The sequence below is a fragment of the Triticum urartu genome, chromosome 3A, assembly GCF_056163025.1.
Source record: "Triticum urartu cultivar PI428250 chromosome 3A, HENAU_Tu73, whole genome shotgun sequence".
NCBI lineage: Eukaryota > Viridiplantae > Streptophyta > Magnoliopsida > Poales > Poaceae > Triticum > Triticum urartu.
In genome coordinates this window covers 513,908,919-513,925,631 of record NC_141875.1, presented here as the reverse complement: position 1 = coordinate 513,925,631, position 16,713 = coordinate 513,908,919, and the positions used below count along the sequence as shown (strand labels likewise).

The 16,713-nt window shown below is 51.8% G+C and overlaps 1 protein-coding gene across 4 annotated transcripts; it reads left to right on the top strand.

Annotated features, from left to right (window-relative positions):
* The first annotated feature begins 5,434 nt into the window (after positions 1-5,434).
* LOC147980325 (uncharacterized) lies at positions 5,435-16,660 on the top strand. Of its 4 annotated transcripts, XM_087547518.1 has the most exons (9): positions 9,194-9,358; positions 13,184-13,913; positions 14,383-14,841; positions 14,922-15,008; positions 15,117-15,187; positions 15,268-15,344; positions 15,450-15,597; positions 15,786-15,947; positions 16,039-16,660. In XM_087547518.1, the coding sequence occupies exons 1-9, from the start codon at positions 9,284-9,286 to the stop codon at positions 16,429-16,431; spliced, it is 2,202 nt and encodes a 733-aa protein (XP_087403644.1). In that variant the 5' UTR covers positions 9,194-9,283; the 3' UTR covers positions 16,432-16,660. The 4 variants fall into 4 exon arrangements, with proteins under 4 accessions (XP_087403643.1, XP_087403640.1, XP_087403644.1 ...); XM_087547517.1 differs by lacking the exons at positions 9,194-9,358; positions 13,184-13,913 and adding an exon at positions 5,435-6,399; XM_087547514.1 differs by lacking the exon at positions 13,184-13,913 and having other exon boundaries at positions 9,186-10,289.
* Positions 16,661-16,713: the final 53 nt, after the last annotated feature.

Here is a 16,713-nt window from a genome sequence, read left to right as displayed (position 1 = left end):
CCACATATTCTACGAAGATCCAGATATAACGTTCATGCTCAACGCTGGCACCAAATAACAATTATTTAGGTCTAATACTAATCCCGAGGATAGATGTAGAGGTAGCGTGCCGACCGCGATCACATCGACTTTGGAACCATTTCCCACGCGCATCGTCACCTCATCCTTAGCTAATCTTCGCTTAATCCGTAGTCCCTGTTTCGAGTTGCAAATATTAGCAACAGAACCAATATCAAATACCCAGGTGCTACTGCGAGCATTAGTAAGGTACACATCAATAACATGTATATCATATATACCTTTTTTCACCTTGCCATCCTTCTTATCCGCCAAATACTTGGGGCAGTTCCGCTTCCAGTGACCAGTCTGCTTGCAGTAGAAGCACTCAGTTTCAGGCTTAGGTCCAGAATTTGGGTTTCTTCTCCTGAGCAGCAACTTGATTGCTGTTCTTTTTGAACTTCCCCTTCTTCTTCCCTTTGCCCTTTTTCTTGAAACTAGTGGTCTTGTTGACCATCAACACTTGATGCTCCTTCTTGATTTCTACCTCCGCAGCTTTCAGCATTGCGAAGAGCTCGGGAATTGTCTTATTCATCCCTTGCATATTATAGTTCATCATGAAGCTCTTGTAGCTAGGTGGAAGTGATTGGAGAATTCTGTCAATGACGCAATCATCTGAAAGATTAACTCCCAATTGAATCAAGTGATTATTATACCCAGACATTTTGAGTATATGCTCACTGAAAGAACTGTTCTCCTCCATCTTGCAGCTACAGAACTTATTGGAGACTTCATATCTCTCAATCCGGGCATTTGCTTGAAATATTAACTTCAACCCTGGAACATCTCATATGCTCCATGACGTTCAAAACGTCGTTGAAGTCCCGATTCTAAGCCGTAAAGCATGGCACACTGAACTATTGAGTAGTCATCAGCTTTGCTCTGCCAGACGTTCATAATATCTGGTGTTGCTCCAGCAGCAGGCCTGGCACCCAGCGGTGCTTCCAGGACGTAATTCTTCTGTGCAGCAATGAGGATAATCCTCAAGTTACGGACCCAGTTCGTGTAATTGCTACCATCATCTTTCAACTTTGCTTTCTCAAGGAACGCATGAAAATTCAACGAAACAACAACACGGGCCATCTATCTACAATCAAACATAAACAAGCAAGATACTATCAGGTACTAAGTTCATGATAAATTTAAGTTCAATTAATCATGTTACTAAAGAACTCCCACTTAGATAGACATCCCTCTAATCCTCTAAGTGATCACGTGATCCAAATCAACTAAACCATGTCCGATCATCACGTGAGATGGAGTAGCTTCATTGGTGAAAATCACTATGTTGATCATATCTACTATATGATTCACGCTCAAACTTTCGGTCTCCGTGTTCCGAGGCCATATCTGTATATGCTTGGCTCGTCAAGTATAACCTGAGTATTCCGCGTGTGCAACTGTTTTGCACCCGTTGTATTTGAACGTAGAGCCTATCACACCCGATCATCACGTGGTGTCTCAGCACGAAGAACTTTCGCAACGGTGCATACTCAGGGAGAACACTTCTTGATAATTAGTGAGAGATCATCTTAAAATGCTACCGTCAATCAAAGCAAGATAAGATGCATAAAAGATAAACATCACATGCAATCAATATAAGTGATATGATATGGCCATCATCATCTTGTGCTTGCGATCTCCATCTTCGAAGCACCGTCATGATCACTATCGTCACCGGCGCGACACCTTGATCTCCATCGTAGCATCGTTGTCGTCTCGCCAATCTTATGCTTCTACGACTATCGCTACCGCTTAGTGATAAAGTAAAGCATTACAGGGCGATTGCATTGCATACAATAAAGCGACAACCATATGGCTCCTGCCAGTTGCCGATAACTCGGTTACAAAACATGATCATCTCATACAATAAAATTTAGCATCATGTCTTGACCATATCACATCACAACATGCCCTGCAAAAACAAGTTACACGTCCTCTACTTTGTTTGTTGCAAGTTTTACGTGGCTGCTACGGGCTTAAGCAAGAAACCAATCTTACCTACGCATCAAAAAATCACAACGATAGTTTGTCAAGTTGGTGCTATTTTAACCTTCGCAAGGACCGGGCGTAGCCACACTCGGTTCAACTAAAGTTGGAGAAACTGACACCCGCCAGCCAGCTGTGTGCAAATCACGTCGGTAGAACCAGTCTCGCGTAAGCGTACGCGTAATGTCGGTCCGGGCCGCTTCATCCAACAATACCGCCGAACTAAAGTATGACATGCTGGTAAGCAGTATGACTTATATCGCCCACAACTCACTTGTGTTCTACTCGTGCACAACATCAACGCATAAAACCAGGCTCGGATGCCACTGTAGGGAAACGTAGTAATTTCAAAAAAATTACTACGCACACGCAAGATCATGGTGATGCATAGAAACGAGAGGGGAGAGTGTAGTCTACGTACCCTCGTAGTCCGACAGCGGAAGCGTTATGACAACACGGTTGATGTAGTCGTACGTCTCCACGGCCCGACCGATCAAGCACCGAAACTACGGCACCTCCGAGTTTTAGCACACGTTCAGCTCGATGACGATCCCCGGACTCCGATCCAGCAAAGTGTCGGGGAAGAGTTCCGTCAGCACGACGACGTGGTGACGATCTTGATGTTCTACCGTCGCAGGGCTTCGCCTAAGCACCGCTATAATATTATCGAGGAGTATGGTGGAGGGGGGCACCGCACACGGCTAAGAAAACGATCACGAGGATCAACTTGTGTGTCTAGAGGTGCCCCCCTGCCCCCGTATATAAAGGAGCAAGGGGGGAGGCCGGCCGGCCCTTGGGCGCGCCAAGGAGGAGGAGTCCTCCTCCTAGTAGGAGTAGGACTCCCCTCTTTCCTACTCCTACTAGGAGGGGGAAAGGAAGGGGGAGAGGGAGAAGGAAAGGGGGGCGCCGCCCCCCCTCTCCTAGTCCAATTCGGACCAGAGGGGGAGGGGGCGCGCGGCCCACCCTGGCCGCCCCTCTCTCTCTCCACTAGGGCCCATAAGGCCCATTACTTCTCCTGGGAGGGTTCCGGTAACCCTCCGGCACTCCGGTTTTCTCCGAAATCACCCGGAACACTTCCGGTGTCCGAATATAGCCGTCCAATATATCAATCATTATGTCTCGACCATTTCGAGACTCCTCGTCATGTCCGTGATCTCATCCGGGACTCCGAACAAACTTCGGTACATCAAACTATATAAACTCATAATGAAACTGTCATCGTAACGTTAAGCGTGCGGACCCTACGGGTTCGAGAACAATGTAGACATGACCGAGACATGTCTCCGGTCAATAACCAATAGCGGAACCTGGATGCTCATATTGGCTCCCACATATTCTACGAAGATCTTTATCGGTCAGACCGCATAACAACATACTTTGTTCCCTTTGTCATCGGTATGTTACTTGCCCGAGATTCGATCGTCGGTATCTCAATACCTAGTTCAATCTCGTTACCGGGAAGTCTCTTTACTCGTTTCGTAATACATCATCTCGCAACTAACTCATTAGTTGCAATGCTTGCAAGGCTTATGTGATGTGCATTACCGAGAGGGCCCAGAGATACCTCTCCGACAATCGGAGTGACAAATCCTAATCTCGAAATACGCCAACCCAACATGTACCTTTGGAGACACCTGTAGAGCTCCTTTATAATCACCCAATTACGTTGTGACGTTTGGTAGCACACAAAGTGTTCCTCCGGCAAACGGGAGTTGCATAATCTCATAGTCATAGGAACATGTATAAGTCATGAAGAAAGCAATAGCAACATACTAAACGATCGGGTGCTAAGCTAATGGAATGGGTCATGTCAATCACATCATTCTCCTAATGATGTGATCCCGTTAATCAAATGACAACACATGTCTATGGTTAGGAAACATAACCATCTTCGATTAACGAGCTAATCAAGTAGAGGCACACTAGTGACATTTAGTTTGTCTATGTATTCACACAAGTATTATGTTTCCGGATAATACAATTCTAGCATGAATAATAAACTTTTATCATGATATAAGGAAATAAACAATAACTTTATTATTGCCTCTAGGGCATATTTCCTTCACGGGGGCGGCGGGAAGATCAGGCGCTCGCGGACCGGCCGGTGCTGGGCGCACGGACGCACGCCCTGCTTGCCCAGCCTTGTTGCGGGGATTTTCAAGGCAGTCACGGCCGTAGTGGCCTTGGAGTTTGCAGATAATGCAGCGCAGTGGGTTGCGGCAGTCGATTCTACGATGTTCAGAACTAAGGCAACGGAAGCAGAGGCCTTTGAATCTACTAAAGAAGGCCTCCCTGCCCTTTGAGGAGAGCCGGCCGGGGATGGAGCGTCGGCGTCGGTGGCTCTGGAGCTGGCTGGAGCCCATCGGATCTCTACTGGCCCTCCTGTTTTTGCGGGATTGATGGAGCGTCCATCCCTCTTCAATATCGTCGCTGGCCGGAAATGGCAAGGAGGAATCACGTACCACAATGGACTTGAGACGGGGGCGCTCGGGCGGGGGTGGCGCCTCCCCGTCCTCCGGTCCGAAGCCAGCCTCGGGGTCGCAGGCGCCAGATCCGCGAGGGGAGCGGGGAGGGCTCCTCGGACCGCGCGGCGAAGGGGGGGATGGGGTCGCCGGCACCTGGGACGGACCGCTGGTCAGGGAATGGATCTCCCCCTTTTCTGGAGAGCTCCATTCAAAGCTTCTCGCGGGCGAAGCTGGATCCGGCACCGGGGTGGAGCAGCGCGGCATGGCCTCCGCGGAGACCCGGGTGGGCGGCGAGCGCAATAAAGGCGCCTCGGATTTTGGGTGGCCGGAGCGGCCAGCGGCGCGGGGAGGGGAGGGGAGGGTAGGGGGCAGTCGTTCCTAAAAAAGTCATTCTTTGCTTTAAAAAAATCATTCATAGGTCATACAGTATTAAAATGATGGTGCTGAACCATCTCTTTCCTCTCACGGAACATTCTAATGGCAATTTGGAATGGAACAGGCACGCGCCTGAAGGCAACAATTCAGACATTTTCCGCCGCCACTGCTCCTCGGAGAAGTAGGAGTCGTCAGCAGCAGCGCAACTTGGTTTGTACAGCCCTATTAATTCGCTGGCACTACACGCAATGACAATGAGCCGTCAGGCCATGGGGCAACCGAAGTTGGTGGTAAGCCAGCTGCTGGTCGCTTCTTCTCTGCCTGTACCCATCTGACCTGGTCTGCCCGCCACCCGAACACCAGGCATGATTAGCACTACGCTAATGGCAGCACAAATTATCGATCATGCTCATTGACTTTGGCCCCGTCAATCTTATCTAACAAACCCCGGATACAAAGAGAAAAGAGACGATCCCATTCTTTTACAGGTAGCCATAATTGGTTCCTAGTATGATAGTATGTTTTCGTAGGTGAAGAATTCGTACATGATATGTTGCTGTCGCTTGAACCCAGCAAGCAAAACACCTAATGGCTAACTGCATCCAGCTCATAGACGGATGTGCTTGCACCGGCGCCTCGCGTTAGTCTTGTCTCTTCTCTTGCCCATCAGTCGGTATATTAGTCGGAAAGTCGTAGACGTGGAGATAGTTCAACGCTAGCCACTTGCACCACGCCGCAGCGACCATGTCCAGCCCACCTCCTCCCGACGCCGGGTTGCCGCCGGTGACTCCAGTTCCGCCTACTCCTACTCCGGTGACCCCAGTTCCGCCTACTCCGACTCCGGTGACCCCAGTTCCGCCTACCCCGACTCCGGTGACTCCAGTTCCGCCTACCCCGACTCCGGTGACTCCATCGCCCGTAGCAATCCCGCCTTCTCCGGTAGCAGTTCCGCCTACTCCGGTCCAGGCGAACCCTCCCACCATCGTGAATCCTCCAGTGCTACCTCCGGTGAATTCTCCTCCACCACCTTCACCGCCACCACCTTCACCAAGGCCGCCGACGACGCCGAACCCAGCGCCGGTCACACCGTCCCCATCTCCGCCAAGGCCCACGCCGACGCCAAACCCGACGCCAGTAACACCGTCCCCACCTCCACCAAGGCAAACTCCCACGCCAACACCAACTCCTCGCAGGCCGCCGCCGTCATCCCCAGCGCCGCCTGACGCCACGCCGCCGCCTCCTGAGGACGTACCATCTTCGCCGCCGCTCCCGATCGACGCCCCAGCTGCAACAGCGCCTCCGCCCTCAGCTCTTACGTTTTATCCGCCTCCGCCGCCGCAGTCAGCAGAAGCGCCGTCGACATCGGCCAAGTCCTCGTCAGGCAGCGGGACCGCGTTGGGCGTGGGCGTGGCCGTCGGGGCGGTGGTCTTGCTCGGCCTCGCGGCCGCGCTGATCTTCTTCTTCGTCTCCAAGCGGCGCCGTCGCCATAGGGTACCGCCGCCGGGGACCCCAGGTGCGTACACGTACTGTACATATTAAAATAGTACTTTCATTAAAATGATGGTGCTGAGCCAGCTCTTTCCTCGCACGGAACAGCAAACATTGTTGATCCGTTCTGCAGCTTTAGTCAATCCGAGCCCCATATACCGCATGTTTGTAAAGTTTCATGTTTTGTGTGTGTGTTGCTCACGTCAAAACGTATTTCATCATGAATTTTTTTTACAAACATGCAATGTACACTCATGTACGTGTTTATCTGTTCATAATTTTTTGGAACATTAAAAGTCAATTTTTGATATATTTTTCAAAATTTTAGGCTCCCTGGAGCCCGAAAGCTAGAAATCCGCGCTCGGACGGCCGCACTTTTGTATAGTTCTTGAAGAAAATATAGTCCTACGCAAGATTAGATTGAACATTTGGAGTGGAACAAGTACAAACGTGAATAACAATCCAGACATGCTTCTGCCTTCACAATTCGCCAAAAAAGATTAAGTCAGCGGCAGCACAACATGAAAATCACTGCTACTACACACAATAACAATGAGCCTCACTGCTACTACACACAATAACAATGAGCCATCAGGCCTTGCCCTTGCAAGTAGGCAACCAAACTGGTGAGGTTGCTGAGCGAGCTGCTCGCAGGGTTTTGGTTACCGGGCGACAAAATTGGTTACCGCTCGGTAATCGCGTTTTCAACACTGTAGGATAAAAGCAGGTCTTGTGCATTGACCTTGCACAACGCGGTCTTTTAGCCCTGCTTGCAACGGCGGAGCTTAGTGTGTTGCTGGGGGCTGTGCCCCCCCCCTCCCCCCCTCCCCCCATGATTGGCACACGCAGGCTTAGTTTTTTGAGAGAAAGAACTTACATATGGAAATTTTGTGTGTTTGCCCCCCCCCCCCCCACTAGTTCATATATTCTGTTTGGCCCCCCAGAGGACTTGGTCAAGCTCCGCCACTGCCTGCTTGGATTCGAGGCCGTGGAAAATTACGTACTTTCGGAGGGATTGGTTTCGTGCCTCCATCGAGATGTCACCCCCCCCCCCCCCCTCCGTAGAATTACGCGTAACACCCCATCGAGCACTCATGTCAAGTAAACTGGTGATCAAACTACTTGACATCAGTACTCGATGGGGTGTCACGGTTATGTCGGTGTCTATGTGAGGTTACTTGAATATGGTACTCACTGTAAGTATCTATTCAAGATTATATATAGTCTAGCCCTAACCTCGCCTTATATAAGGAACAATGCTAGGGTTTATAAGAGTGCTAGGTCTATTACAACCGGATGGGATGTTTCGAGATCCTCGGGATGCCTGCCTTGACCACCAACATGGTTACGCCTTCTGATGAGGCCATCTGTCAGGTAGTAGGCATGGGCCGCACTGTGGCCTAGTGGGCCGACTACTGGCATGCTGATGCACCCCCAGTCCATGGCCCGGTCATAGATATAAATGTCGGATCGATCTATCTGATAGCCAAAACCTTGGTTTCTTGTTACATGATAACTGCTGGATCGATCCAAGAGTGACTTTTCTACCGTCCATCATCCATATGAAATATCATGCATGGATTCGCCTTTCATTGTTACTTTGAGATTCGTGATATCTTTTATGGCTTTTGACAATTGTTTTAAAGTACTCCCACCGTAAAGAAATATAAGAGCGCGTTTAGATCACTAATATTTATTTAAGGGGGCGTATTATATATTATATAATGTTTTTTTTCTGGCTTCAGAATGCATCGTCATGTTTCATTATGTACCAACAAATCCACTATGGGACAAGTGCACTCGTATTTGTTGGTACACAAGAGAAACACATGATACATTCCAAAACAAGAAAAAAAAGGTAATGTAACACTATGAAACAAAACAAACTTTGGTCAATCAAAAAACATGCCACGAATCTCAAACCAATAATAGATGATAGATGCATGCATGATAAACATGTTTGTGCGTATTTAAAAAGAGATAGATACATGCACAGTATATTACATTCATATGATAAAATGTCATTTTTGGTATCGTCTTCCCAAACTTGACATGATTAGCACTACCCCAATGCTAACAAAAAGGGGTACCTATCTTTCACCCCCAGTTAAAGAAAAAACTACTTTTAGTCACCAATACTTCGTCTTCATTCCTCTTCTCTCCGTTTTTCTCCCACCCATGTTAGTCCGCCCATCATCACTGGCCTCATAGTGTTCACGTCACCCATGGTCGGTGTCGACGCCCCTCTCTATTCGAGTCGCCTCGTCGGCTTGCCCTGCCCGAGCCTCTACGCCTGTTGAGTCGTCGTTGCCAAAGACACACCCTAAGAACCACTCCTCCCCGCGTGTGCACCCCCACCATCAACTGGCGAACTCATCTCCACAGCTCACGGCTCGCCGGCGTATCACACCCCTACCGCCACCCCGCACCCATGCGGTCAACCCTCGGCTTGCCTCCGCCCAGCCGCCATGTCCGCATCCGTGCTTTGAGCATGCATCTTGACCGAAACCAAATTTTTTTCAGTTGCCCGAAAAATAGAAAATAAAAACAAATGTAACAAAATGATCGATCAGGCTTCGTTGACTTTGGCCCGGTCAATCTTATCTAACAAACACCGGATAGTGGATCCTAGAATAATAAGAAAGGAAAGAGACGAGCCTATTATTTTACAGAAGCCCAAAATTCGTATGATATGTTGCTGTCGCTTGAACCCAGTAATATAAGCAAAGCCATGAGAAGAATTCTGCATGGCCAACCTCATCACTAACTGCGTCCAGCCCGTACTTAGTCTTCTCCTCTCCTCTCCTCTCTTTGCCCATCGGTATATTAGTAGACGTAATAACTCGTAGCCATGCTCACAGTTAAACCTTAGGCACTTGCACTTGCACCACCAAGCCGCAGCAGCCACCATGTCTAGTTCACCTCCTCCGGACGCCGGCGGGTCGCCACCGGTTACTCCATCTCCGACGCCGCCGGTTACGCCGGTGACCCCATCTCCTCCAGACAATCCCGTCGTGACGCCTCCGGTGGCCCCAGTGAATAGCCCACCTCCTCCGGACACTAGCATGTTTACTCCGCCTCCTCCGGTGACTCCATCACCACCGCCTCCGGAAGCCACTCCTCCTCCTCCTCCGGTGACTCCATCACCACCGCCTCCGGAAGCCATTCCTCCTACTCCGGAGACTCCATCACCACCTCCTCCGGCAGCAATTCCGCCTTCTCCGGTGACTGCTCCACCACCACCTCCTCCGGTAGCAATTCCACCTTCACTACCTCCTCAGGTAGCAGCAGTTCCGCCTACTACCGCGAAACCCCCGACCATCGTAAATCCTCCAGTGGAGCCACCGGCAGACCCTCCAGCGGAACCCCCGGTGAATCCTCCTCCGCCACCACCGTCGCCACCTCCACCAAGGCCGCCGACGCGGCCAAACCCAACGCCAGTTACGCCGTCGCCGCCTCCACCAAGTCCCACGCCGACGCCAAACCCAACGCCGGTAACACAGTCGCCACCTCCACCAAGGCCCACGCCTACGCCAAACCCAACACCAGCTCCTCCCAGGCCGCCGCCATCATCCCCAGCTCCGCCGACCGACGTGCCACGTTCATCTCCACCGCCGCCTGACGCCACGCCGCCACCTCCTGACGACGTCCCATATTCGCCGCCGGCCCCGAACGACGCCCCAGCTGAACAAGCGCCTCCGCCGTCACCTGTAACGTGGTCTCCGCCTCCTCCGCCGCTCTCAACGGACGCGCCGGCGACCTTGGCCAAGTCCTCGTCAAGCAGCAAGACCACGGTAGGCGTGGGCGTGGGCGTGGCCGTCGGGGCGGTGGTTTTGCTCGGCCTCGCGGCAGTCATCTTCTTCTTCCTGGCCAGGCGGCGCCGTCGCCGTAGGGTGCCGCCGCCCGGGACTCGAGGTGCGTACACGAAGCAGCCCTGATTTTCTGAAACTTTCGTAAGCTCATACTCCTACTTCAGTAAACCATGTTGCTAATCAAGATTAAACACATGTTGGTCCGCCGCAACCCAAATTCAAGCCCATTAATCCATACATAACAACGCTACTCATATGCGGTACATTCGCCAGCCGCGGTCTAAAAATCCAAAACTGTACATACACGTGAAAATAACGCTCGCCCTCGTCCTGCCGTACGTCCGCATTCAGCTGTGCAGCCGAGCTGCCGCCGTGCATTTGCACTCTGAGACGATGTGGTTGTGCCGCGTGCCCACGTCCCGCTGATACCGATAGCATTGCCTGTGCCGAGCTGCGCCGTATCCATTGAACCACGCGCTGCCGCAGAGCTCGCAGCATCGGCTCTGCTGGTTGTCACCGTCGTGCCGCGTCATACCGACGCCCGCCGTCGTCGTGCCATCATAGGGCTGCTAGCTGTAGCTGCTCTTGCCGCCGCCGTTTGTAGACTAACCCAGCCGAGGGACCTGCCCCGTGCAACGACGTCGCCCCCTGCTGCATGCACTGCCAGCCATGCCGAGCCGCGCCTTCGTGTGTCTTGCCACCGCTGATATGCATCGCCTGTGCCGATTGCTCAGGCTGCTGGCCCATTAGCTATTACTCCCTCTATTTCTAAATATTTGTTTTTTTAGAGATTTTCAATAGACTACCACATACGGATGTATATAGACATATTTTAGAGTGTAGATTCACTCATTTTGCTCGGTATGTAGTCATTTGTTGAAGTCTCTAAAAACCGAATATTTAGGAACGGAGGGAGTAGTAGGTAGGATCTGTGGGATTTATTCCTTCGTTTTTTCTTTTCCTTTTCCCCACTGCATTAAAAAACCCAAAAATGTTTGTGGATAAAAAAATGCACAGATTTGGGAAAAAGTTATCGAATTTTAAAAGTTTCACAAATTTGAAACAAAATGTCCGCAAATTCATAAATATTTACAAGTTTGAAAAATTGTTCCTGGATTCCAAAAATGTTCATGAGTTTGTAATTTTTTTTCATTACTTCTAAAATTATCCTCAGTTTTTTTTACAAAAATCAAGAATTCAGAAATTGTTCATGATTTCAAATATTGTTCACAAATACGAAAAATAAAAATTTCATAAATTAAAAAAAATTGCTATCGAAATCTCTTGCTGTTCATGGATTCAAAAAAATTCAAAAATTTATAAAATTGTTTCTAAAATTAAAAAAATTCTCACTAATTCAAAAAAGGTGCATGAATTAAAAAAGTATTCTCAAATTCAAAAAATTCTCGCTAATTCAAAAAATTTACATGAATTCAAAAAATATTCTAAAATTCAAAAAGATGTCACCGAATTTAAAAAGAAAAGAAACAATGAAAAAGGAATAAACAAGAAAAATAAAAACACAAAAGGAAAGAAAGTAAAAAAAGGGAAAAACTTGAATAATTCGGGAAAATCACTTAGGAAAACCATAGGAAGAAAATGTTTCAGAAGCTTCCCAAAACCGGATGAAAAGCTTCTGGAATGTTCAGAAACCACCTGTGTGCCCAAATTCAAATGCTAGTGGGCGATCACGATGGTACGTATCGCAATAAGCGATGCATATCATTCACGCTCCGCCACTGCTGAGTCTGTCGCGTGCCTCTCGCCACCGCTTGCTCCAAACTGCATTTCAATAAGAGTTCCTGACAGTGTACAAATGCATTGGTGCTTATGAACTTGTCGATGCGTTTAGTTAGAGCAAATACAATAAGGTGATGTAAGCAGGCTATAAGAGTTTAAATATTATATATTTGCTTAGTTGGAGGAGAGAAAGAAGGGAAGCGGGTGTGAATTAAGAGTTTGTGAGGTTGTAAGGTTGGCTATCTATTACCGGGTTATAGGTGACGTGACAACTACTTATAGTCCACTGTTCGTTGTATTATTATACGATATAATTCAATTCAGATGATGCATTAGCCTTATCAGAGGATGCATTTTACTCATCTCGAGAAGATATAGCGCGGGTACATTCGATTGGAAATATGAGATGGAATAGGCACACGTCTTGACATAACATTTCAGACATGTTCCCGCCGCCACAGTTCCTCTGGAAAGTAGTCCTCCTATGAGCCAGCTGCAGCGCAACTTGGTTAGTCGCTACTCGCTAGTCCAGCAGTAGACGCTATGAAAACGAGCCGTCAGGCCATGACTGTTGCACGGCCTAGGCACCAGAAGTTGGTGAGGTTGCTGAGCCAGCCGCTCGTCGCGTGCTCTGCCGTATCATCGATCTGACCTGGTCCACCTGCAATCCAAACCTAGGCATTTTTTTGTTGTTGAAAATATCCAAACCTAGGCATTATTAGCACTAGGCTAATGCTAACAAGAAATGCGGGCTCACTGATTGACTTTGGCACGGTCAAGTCAATCCGATCGAACAAACCCTGGGTAGTGGATACCACAAAAAGAAAGAAAAGAGAGGCAAGCCAATTCTTTTCTTTTATACTGGTAACCACGCAAGCAAAGCCAATAGGAGAAAGAAATGGGGATTTGTTTGTACGCGGCCATGCCGAGCAAAACCACACAACGGCTAAACTGCTGGCAGCGGCCCATAGATCTCTAATCTCTTTGCCGTTTGCACCGGCGCCTCCGTCTCCTCTCTCCTCTGTTAGCCATCGGCCATCGATCGCTATTTTAGTCGTAGCCAGTCGTAGCAGGGTTTAACGTTAGGCACTTGCACGCACCACGTACGCCGCGGCCGCCATGTCCGGTCCATCTCCTCCGGTGACTCCGGCGCCGGTTACGCCCGTGTCCCCGCCTGCTCCGGACGCTGGCGGGACGCCGCCGGTGACTCCGGCGCCGGTTACGCCGGTCTCTCCCCCTGCTCCGGACGCTGGCGAGACGCCGCCGGTGACTCCTGCTCCGACGCCACCCGTTGTTACGCCGGTCTCTCCACCTCCTCCGGACGCCGCCGGGACGCCACCACCCCCGGACGCCTCTGGGACGCCTCCGGTGACCCCACCTCCGCCAGACGCCGCCGCGACGCCACCGCCACCGGTAAATCCACCCCCTCCCGACGGTGCCAGCACGCCTCCTCCAGTCAACCCGCCGGTGAACCCTCCTCCTCCTCCACCAAGGCCAACGCCGACGCCAAACCCACCGCCAGTAACACCATCGCCACCTCCACCAAGGCCAACACCGACGCCGCCAAACCCAACGCCAGTAACACCATCCCCACCTCCACCAAGGCCAACGCCTACACCAACACCGACGCCAACTCCTAGCAGGCCGCCGCCGTCATCCCCACCTCCCCCGACGAACGTGCCACGTTCATCTCCACCGCCGCCTGACGCCACGCCGCCACCTCCCGAAGACGTCCCATCTTCGCCGCCGCCCCCGAACGACGCCCCAGCCGCAGCAGCGCCTCCGCCGTCACCTCTAACGTTGTCTCCGCCCCCGCCGCCGCAGTCAGCGTCCGCGCCGTCGACCTCGGCAAAGTCCTCTTCAAGCAGCGGGACCGCGGTGGGCGTGGGCGTGGCCGTCGGGACGGTGGTCTTGCTCGGGCTCGCGGCCGCCCTGATCTTCTGCTTCGTGTCCAGGCGGCGCCGTCGCCGAAGGCCGGAGACCCGAGGTGCGTACACATTACTGTAGAGATTGCATACGCCCGGTCGCGAGAACGCCATTCTTGACGCGCGCGCGCGCGTGACTTTTTCCGCGATGGATGCCATCATGTGACGTCGTCCATCGGTGCAACTGCACACAACGCGTTATCTGACGCGCGGTGCTAGTGCGAGTCCGCGCGCCATTCTCTCCCGATGCTGCGGCACGGTGCTCGTGACAGCCTGACAGCGACTCGCGCCGCGGCACGGCGCAGCGTGCCAGCGCGCGACCCACGTACTAGAGCTGCTTGCGCCGACATGATTATTAGTGCTCCACTTTCTTTCGCCAGTGCTACGCGGGCTGCCGATTTTCCATCTAGAAACTTAACAACCCTCATCTGAAATTCAAATTCTGAATGTGTTGGTGCGAGTGGTGTGAAATTCAAATTCTGAATGTGTTGGTGCGAGTGGCGAATTGACCGATCGTTTTTTTCGTGCCAGCGGATTTCTTCTACGACCCGAGGCAGCCGACGACGCCGCTGCAGCAGTCGCACGCGCTGTCGACGCCGTCGTCGACGCCGCCGCTGATGCACTCGTGGGCGCAGAGCAGCGGCGGCGGCGACCCGGGCGGGCCGCCGCTCCCGGCCATGACGGGCGGCACGTTGGGGTACGACGAGCTGGCGGCGGCGGCGGACGGGTTCTCGGAGGCGAACCTACTGGGGCAGGGCGGGTTCGGGCACGTGTACAAGGGCACGGTGAACGGGCAGGAGGTGGCCATCAAGAAGCTGCGCGCCGGCAGCGGGCAGGGCCACCGCGAGTTCCGCGCCGAGGTGGACATCATCAGCCGCGTGCACCACAAGAACCTCGTCTCCCTCGTCGGCTTCTGCATCCACGCCGAGCAGCGCCTCCTCGTCTACGAGTACGTCCCCAACAAGACCCTCGAGTCCCACCTGCACCACGGTACGCACGCTACACCCGTCGAACTGCTCTGCTCTGTTGGTTTTGGAAGTGCTGGGACTGACACAAGAGGCTGGTCTCAGGGAGCGGCCGCGCGACGCTGGACTGGCCGCGCCGGTGGAAGATCGCCGTCGGCTCGGCGAAGGGCCTCGCGTATCTGCACGAGGACTGTGAGTTCTTCTTGCATTACGGGCAGTAGTTCATTTCAGTTTGATAAGGATTTTGTTGCCTGAAGATGTTCTGGCACTGAATGTTTAAATGGCTGGCTTTGATCTCAGGTCATCCTAAGATCATCCACCGTGACATCAAGGCAGCCAACATCCTCCTCGACTACAACTACGAGCCCAAGGTATATAAATCGTCAAAACTCAAAACCCAACAATACAATTGAAGCATCGTCTGCTTGTATCTAACTCTTGCTACGTGCAGGTTGCAGATTTTGGGCTGGCAAAATGCCAAGAAGCAGAACACACTGCTGTTTCTACGCGCGTAATGGGAACATTTGGGTAAGACAGTTGATTACTATTCAGAAACCCAACAAACTGCCCGCGTATATGAATCATGGGAGCATGTGGACTAATCTTAGTGTTGTCAAAACTTTTTATCTTAAGATACCTGGCGCCGGAATATTACGCCACCGGCAAAGTAACCGACCGGTCCGACGTCTACTCCTTCGGCGTGATGCTTCTGGAGCTCATCACCGGACGGAAGCCTATCATGGCATCCTCAGATCACCAGCCCGAAACATTGGCTACTTGGGTGAGTTGCCAAACCACCCATCGCCTGAATTTAATTCCTTCTCGCAAATTTATCCAAATTACTCGTGTTTGAACTAGAGCTGTGTAGAGTAGGGTGGTGTTTATTCCCACTTGATCATCCGATGCCTATCTCCCACCGCAAATGCAGCGAGCAGTAACAGATTCGTTTCCTCGATGGGTTCCGAACAGGCAAAGCCCCTGCTGACCAAGGCCTTGGAGGAGGAAAACTACGAGGAGCTGATCGACCCGGAGCTGGGGACCAACTACGACGCCTACGACATGGCGCGGCTCGTCGCCTGCGCCGCCGCCGCCGTTCGCCAGACGGCGCGCTCTCGCCCGCGGATGGCACAGGTGCGTGCCCAATCCACTACATGCTAACTCACCCGCTACACTACATCATTAACAAGCAAGTGACGCGCTCGTGTCAATGGTATGTGATCAGATTGTCCGGTACCTGGAGGGCGAGCTGTCGGCGGAGGACCTGAACGGCGGCATGGCGCCGGGCCAGAGCGCGATGCATCGCTCAGGGGGCGGCAACACGGACGAAGTCAGGCGGCTCAGGAGGATGGCGTTCGGGCCGGGCACCGGGACGGCCGGCGGCACCATCAGCGAGTACGCCAGCAGCGAGATGAGCGCGCCGACGAGCGAGTACGGGCTGAACCCGTCCAGCGAGTACACGGCTAGCAGCGCGGCGGACACGGAGGACATGACGGACTTCCCGCACAGAGCCGGCGCAGGCAGGGGCTCCGCCGAGGGGGCCAGCGGTGAGGCGGGACGCGGAACCACGGAGGGGTTCAGCAGGCGCACCACCGTCAGACGTACCGGTCGGGGGTGACGACTGACGAGACGTACTGAATATTTACGAGCGGGTGGTCAAGGAATCTTCGCTCGTGTACATATGTGATGCTGTCGCTGTGGGATTTGGTTTGCGTTTCTTTGTTTCAGATATCGGGTTCATGCGATTTTTGGTGGGTGGTGGAAGAAGTTGTAACCTGTATGTGTGTCCATTAATTAACCACAAAGGTGAATAAAACAGAAAGAGATGATGGAGAATTCTTGGAACATGCTCTTGTCCCCTTTTATATCAAAATAGTATGCCTCCGGCACATCTAGATGT